The 6,617-nt window shown below is 56.7% G+C and overlaps 1 protein-coding gene across 3 annotated transcripts in view; it reads left to right on the forward strand.

Annotated features, from left to right (window-relative positions):
* SLC37A2 (solute carrier family 37 member 2) overlaps positions 1 to 6,617 on the forward strand; it is a 34,475-nt gene that overhangs the window by 18,034 nt on the left and 9,824 nt on the right. The window contains exons 8-18 of one of the 3 annotated variants that reach the window (XM_004052358.5): positions 160 to 197; positions 493 to 645; positions 983 to 1,073; positions 2,555 to 2,617; positions 2,974 to 3,059; positions 3,553 to 3,601; positions 3,794 to 3,867; positions 4,123 to 4,201; positions 4,305 to 4,402; positions 4,682 to 4,746; positions 4,932 to 4,988. In XM_004052358.5, the coding sequence (XP_004052406.2) occupies positions 160 to 197; positions 493 to 645; positions 983 to 1,073; positions 2,555 to 2,617; positions 2,974 to 3,059; positions 3,553 to 3,601; positions 3,794 to 3,867; positions 4,123 to 4,201; positions 4,305 to 4,402; positions 4,682 to 4,746; positions 4,932 to 4,959 (824 nt within the window). In that variant the 3' untranslated portion in view covers positions 4,960 to 4,988. The remainder of the gene's footprint in view (positions 1 to 159; positions 198 to 492; positions 646 to 982; positions 1,074 to 2,554; positions 2,618 to 2,973; positions 3,060 to 3,552; positions 3,602 to 3,793; positions 3,868 to 4,122; positions 4,202 to 4,304; positions 4,403 to 4,681; positions 4,747 to 4,931; positions 4,989 to 6,617) is intronic. The other 2 variants (XM_004052357.5, XR_010129216.1) reach the window with 2 other exon arrangements.

Consider the following 6,617-nt stretch of genomic DNA (forward strand, 5'->3'; position numbering starts at 1 on the left):
TCCCTCCTGCTGGGACACACACTGGCCACCTTAGGAGTTGGAGGCGGGGCTGGTTCCCGGGATGGCTTAGATCCAGTGCAAGGTGAGGGCCTGGCAATCACCTCGGGATTGGGGGGGCGGGGGTTGGGAAACTTCTTAGAAAGCGATTTTTTTTTCTAGACCCAGAAGATGTGGACTGCGCCCCTCCTCAGCACCACGTGAGTATGAGCCCTCCCAGCCCTATCCCTGCCCTCCAACTCCATCCAGAGGGCTGGACCCGGAGAGGCCTGGGGAGCTAGAGCAGGGAGTTCTGGCCCTCACTGACCTCACGGTCCCAGTGCTAGGCCCATGGGTTGGCCCTACAGCCTGATGAGTCTGGCAGGTCAGTCCAGCCTGAGACGAACATGTGCCTCCCCATCCTGGGAGCCAGTGTCTCTTGCCTGGGCTGCACCTTCAGCTGGTGGGAGGCAGCACATGGACGCCCCCACAGCAGGGCTCATCTCCTCTGCTCAGGGTGAGCCAGCTGAGAACCAGGACAACCCTGAGGACCCTGGGAACAGTCCCTGCTCTATCAGGGAGAGCGGCCTTGAGACTGTGGCCAAATGCTCCAAGGGGCCATGCGAAGAGCCTGCTGCCATCAGCTTCTTTGGGGCGCTCCGGATCCCAGTAAGAAGTTTGTGGAATGGAGGAAAGAGAGGGGCTTTCCAGATTTTTTCTGTTGGTGATGAGGAGATGGGGTGCTTGGGTGATCTATTTTTCTAGAACTTCTTTATAGGGGAGGTGTAAGTTGGGCAGCCTGCTTGGGGAGGGCAGTGTGGGAGATTTGTCTTGAAACAACCTTGCACAGTGGTCATGTTGCTTTTATTGGGACTGGATGTGTTGGAGGCTGCCTCGTGTGGCAGGTGATGGAAAGTACTGGGGTGGTGCTGAGCACCCCTCGGGGCCACCACTGAACCCAGGACCTCTGGACCCCTTCCCATGTGCCCCCTGTTGCACTCCCCAGGGCGTGGTCGAGTTCTCTCTGTGTCTGCTGTTTGCCAAGCTGGTCAGTTACACCTTCCTCTACTGGCTGCCCCTCTACATTGCCAATGTGGGTAAGTCCAAGAGAAGGGGAATGAAGGGGTCTCTGAGGAGGCCAAGGCTGCCTCTGGTGGGAGAGGAAGCCCGTCGTGGTGATGCCTGTGATTCCAGTATATAGGCAGAATTCCTGCTGAACCTCTCCTAGAGTGAAAGGAGCTTGATTTAGTTCTTTACTTAAATGAAAGCTAAACCCAGCAAACTACCCCCTAGACCCTGACTCCAGCCACCTTTTCTACCCTTGGAACTGAGCTGGGGGTTAGGAACTCAGAGCTCTGTTCTGCAATTCTTGCTATCTTCTTCTCTAGCCCTTAGTGTAGGAGAAACCCCCTCCAGGCTGCTTGGCTCATAGGTGGTAGGATTGGAGGTGCTAGGGAAGGCCTGCCTGCTGGATCTCTCCCCCAGTCCAAGGAAGAGGGCCTGGTGAGCGACCCCACTCCTTGTAGCCTGGTGGTGACCCTGGTGGTCTTCTCCCAGTGGGACCTAATGTGATCGATGCCCCTGTGCCTGGATCTGCTGGGCTGCACTGGTGTTCTGCCCTGTCTCATGGACCTACTCCCGTCTGCCCCTGCCCAGGGATGTATAGATGAGAAGAGCTCACTTGAAAAAGGATGTTTCATGTCCACCTGGCCTGGGTCTCTGCTTTTCCATAGGTCAGGCTGCTCTACCAAACAGCAGCCCACCCCACCCTGCCCAGCCCCCAGGAGCCTCCAAGCTCCACCAGGGCTGAGGACCTGTCACCCAGTACTGCTGCCCTCCCTCCCAGCCCTGGGGAGGAATAACAGTGCCTTGCCACACATTGTGCTCGCTCTGAACAGGATACTGTAGGAATTAGTCATGGCCAAGTTCAAGCCATAGCTTGCCCCGCAGCTCTGTCGGGGCCTCTCTCTGTGACAGTGTGGAGCACTAGGGCAGCTTCGTGGACACCGTGACTCTTTGTTTTGTGGCCTTGGTGCTGACTTCAGAGTATGAGGCACCCTCGAGGGTGGGGCTACAATCTCAGCTTCTGGACATTCCTTTTTTAAAACATGGAGCCAAGGCCTGTGACCTGAGGCCTCTGTGTCCCTGCAAGTCTCCTTCCTGGCTCTGTGTATGAGCACAGCCTAAGGTAAACGGGAAGAGTTCCTAGTGCTGCTAGGGCCGGAGTGAAGCAGAGAAAGGGCTGGGCTGAGCTTCAGGTTGTGCTCCAGGGGAAAGGTGGCCATGGGACAGCAGGCTCGGGGGCCAGATCCCAGAGCTTGCCAGGGAGGGCTTGTTCTGAGAGGTGAAGGTCATCCTGCAGGGGAAGAGGGCAATACAGGACAGGACCAAGAGGGCATCTATCCAAACTGCTGCATTCTCACCCTGTGGCCCTGGCCAGCCTGCTTCACAGGTCCCCAGCTCTTCCTCGGAAAAGGGGGCAGTGACCTGGATCACGCTCTGCAGGGCTTCTAGCTGTGACACTCCAGGATGTTTGCCCCGAACCCCAGGTCTGACCACATACCTGTATTTTCCACAGCTCACTTTAGTGCCAAGGAGGCTGGGGACCTGTCTACACTCTTCGATGTTGGTGGCATCATAGGTGAGGCCTTGCCCTGCTCTGCCAGCAGGCTCCCTTCCCCTCTTTTCTTGTGGGGTGCAGGAAGAAGGGACAGGTCCAATGGGCTATGACCTGGGTAGGTGGCACCAGAGGAAAAATGGCTCCTGGGTTTATTCTCAGCTCTGCTCCTGCCTGGCTGGGTGGGCTTAAGAAAGATGCCCTTTTGTTTGGTCTCCAGTAGTGATGGGCACTACAGGAAGGGGAGGGCTGTGGAAAAAGCAGCTCTGCTGGTTCTTGCTGACAGGCCCAGGCCAGCACTGGGGCACAGCTGGGGTGCCAGGTGAGGGGATGGCAGGGTCCTGTCTGGGAGTCAGTGTGTGAGTGGCTGTGTGTTCCAGGCGGCATCGTGGCAGGGCTCGTCTCTGACTACACCAATGGCAGGGCCACCACTTGCTGTGTGATGCTCATCTTGGCTGCCCCCATGGTGCGTATAACCCAGAGGGTGAAGCGCAAATGCATGTGAGCAGGAGCCTGTGTGGGCCTCTGGCCCGTGTGCACGTCCACGTGTTACACACATTGATGTCTCTGTGTACGCGTGCACATGTATCATTGTGCACACACGGGGGAGGAGAAGCGAGGGTCAGCAGAGGCACCTTGGAAAAAGAGCCAGACTGCAGACTTTAGAGGGGGATTCATGACTCTTTGGCCTTGGTAGAGAAGGAGACCGCCTCCTAAACTTCTTGATCAAGGAAAGAAGAGATTGAGGTTGAATCTGAGAGAAGACTGTTTGGAGAGTACCACATTTTAGACCGTCCATCCCTGGGACATTTAAAGACCAGAGAAATCTGCATAGGCAGGGGAAAAGGAATAGGATGCCCTCTGGGGTTTCAGGGCAGGAGAAGGTTGTTCCAGACCTCAGGGCTCCAGGCCGGCAAAGGGATTCCGGGTGACTCTGCCTCTCCCCTCTCCTCTCTCAGATGTTCCTGTACAACTACATTGGCCAGGACGGGATTGCCAGCTCCATAGGTGAGGAGGAGGTTGCAAGTCCTGCCAGGCCAGGGGAAAGGCACTGCCTTGGGGGCCCCATGAGGCTGGCCCACGGGGGGCACTGGCAGGTGGAGGGGCTGGGAGGGCTGAAGGCCGGAGAGTGCTCCTGCCTTGGGGTTGGGGCTGCGGGTGGTGCTGCTTCTCTGACTGGCTGTCTCTATGCTGTCCCAGTAATGCTGATCATCTGCGGGGGCCTGGTCAATGGCCCATACGCGCTCATCACCACTGCTGTCTCTGCTGACCTGGTGAGTGGGGCCACCTCCCGAGGGCCAGGGACCACTCTGGGGGCTTGGTCACGGTGACCATCTCCAGGTCCATTTCTCCCTGTCTCCCATCCCGCAGAGGAGAAACCGTCAAAGTCCTTCAGAACGCACCATGGGCCCCTCTCCTCTCAAGCCCAAACCCCAGTCACCACCTTCCCTGAGTCAGCCCCTCTCCTGTCCTGGTTCTGCTCATGCTGCTGCTCAGCTGGGCCTCCCCACTCCACTGTCTCTCTCCAGGGGACTCACAAGAGCCTGAAGGGCAATGCCAAAGCCCTGTCCACAGTCACGGCCATCATTGACGGCACCGGCTCCATAGGTCTGTGACTCTAGCTCTGTTGTGGGCCGGCCCCTAGGCATAGTGCCCTCCGGTGGGCAGGGAAGGTGCAGGACCCCTGCTCACGAGGCTGTGCTCCATTCAGGTGCGGCTCTGGGGCCTCTGCTGGCTGGGCTCATCTCCCCCACGGGCTGGAACAATGTCTTCTACATGCTCATCTCTGCCGATGTCCTAGCCTGCGTGGTAAGAGTCTTGGGGTACACAGATAGGTATTGAGGGATGCTCTGTCCTGCCAGACTGGAACCCTGGAGGTCCAAAGCATTGGCCATTTGGGGTTCTGGGGCAATGAGAGCAGCTGCCCTTTGCTCAGAAGCACTCTCCCTACCCCGAGTGACTCCTTGCCAAGTGGCAGTGTGTCTCTCCCCCTTCTCCACTGCCAGTCCACTGGTCACCCTGGTGCTGGGCACTCAGTGCTCAATGCTAACAGTGCCCTCCCTTCCCTCTGTGCCTTGTGCTCCACAGCTCCTTTGCCGGTTAGTATACAAAGAAATCTTGGCCTGGAAGGTGTCCCTGAGCAGAGGCAGCGGGTGAGTCCGGGGAGCTGAAGCTGCCCCTCTACCAACCTCATTTCTTGTGGGAATCAGCCCAGTGCTCAGTTTCTCCAAACGCAGGCTGAGGCTCGACCAGCCCAGACCTGAGGAGCACTGAGCCAGTCCCTGGGTGGCCCTCACCCTGCTAACCTGTCCTCTGTTGTCCCCGTGTATCTCTATAGCTCTAGTATGGTCCTAACCCACCAGTGATAGTATTTTCCTCAAGTCCCATGACTTTTGTGAGTATTTACTTCGAGTCTGTGACTCGAGTGCCATTTGAGTGGGGGCTGCATGCAAATCCTCTGTCCTGCAGTATGACTTTTTCCAACTTTCTCTTTCTTCTTGTGGGCCAGTTGTAAAGACTTTCAACCTCAGCAGAGCATGGTGCTTGGGAAGTGTTTTCCAAGGGGTCGGAGATGCCACAGAGGTTGGTGGCCTCTTCCCTGAGGGACAGTGTGAGAACTTTGGACATGCCCTCCGGGGACAGAGGAGGCAGAAATAGGGAAACCAGTTTCACTCTGAGCTAAGGCTGAGCGGCAAGTGCCTCCTGAAGTTCAGAAACCAAGGTCATCTGGCCCCTCTGCCTGGGGTATGCAGAAAAAAAGCAACTACCAATCAAAGTCTCTGAAACAAATGTGAATCAAGCATGGGTGGCTGGCCTGGTGTGCTCTCTGCCTACTGTCTGGTGGTGGTGGCATCAGTAGGTCAGTGGCTGAGGCTACACAGTGCTGGTGGTCTGATGGTCGGGCGACCCTCTCCCGCTGGCCATCCTGAGCAGGAGCCTCGTGATAACAAGGAGGCCGCTAATGAGCTGGCCGGAGCTGTGGACCTGGGCTGGATGGCAAATGTGAGGAGGAACCCCCTGGGACATGGTAACCAGCCCGCATCTGGGGACACACTTCCACTTAAGGAAGACACCACCCAGGGGAGAGAAAGTGAGAGCAGGAAGACACACAACACAGGAAGCACACAGAGCACCTGTCCTGCCCTGCCCTGCCCTGCCCTGGAAGAGGGGAGCAGGGGGCTGGACTGCATGACCCAAAGTTCCTGTGCCTGTGCTCCTTGGAGCCAGGCCTGAGGGTGGGAAGGGAAGAAGAGCAGCAGAAAGGGAGGAGGATTTAGTGAGCAGCTGCTCTGTGCCTGGAATTGTGTCTGGCTTTAGACGTGTGAGCTTGCCTCGCAGCAGCCTCTCATTGAAGGTGAGAGACAGAGGCTCAGAGCTCGGGCACAGCCTAACACTGAAACTGGGCCTGGGGGTTGTTTGCTTTTCTCTGGACTGCCACCGCTGTCCCAGGCTGGTCCTGCTCCATGGGAGGCCTGTGTGTGAGGTGTGCAGTGATTTATCAGAGCAGACAGAGCACTGTGCTTGGAATCCAAAAACCCCTGGACAGTCCTGCTTTCTCCACTCACTCCGTGAGACCTTGGGCATAGCACCCAGATTCTCTGAACCGCCACATCTTTATGTATGAATGGGGATGCTTATCCCTGAATACCTGGCAGAATTGACCCAAGGCTGAGATAAGATGGGATATGTGATATTGCTTTGTAAAGCTGTCAAATGTGGCATGAACATTGTAAGGTTTTATTTAATTTCTTTTTTTTTTTTTTTTTGAGGCGGAGTTTTGCTCTTATCGCCCAGGCTGGAGTGCAGTGGTGTGATCTCAGCTCACTGCAACCTCCGCCTCATGGGTTCAAGTGATTCTCCTGCCTCAGCCTCCCGAGTAGCTGGGACCACAGGCATGCACCACCACGCCCGGCTAATTTTGTATTTTTAGTAGAGACAGGGTTTCTCCATGTTGGTCAGGCTGGTCTCAAACTCCCGACCTCAGGTGACTCACCTGCCTCGGCCTCCCAAAGTGCTGGGATTA

This window comes from Gorilla gorilla, chromosome 9 (genome assembly GCF_029281585.2).
Source record: "Gorilla gorilla gorilla isolate KB3781 chromosome 9, NHGRI_mGorGor1-v2.1_pri, whole genome shotgun sequence".
In the NCBI taxonomy this organism is placed as follows: domain Eukaryota; kingdom Metazoa; phylum Chordata; class Mammalia; order Primates; family Hominidae; genus Gorilla; species Gorilla gorilla.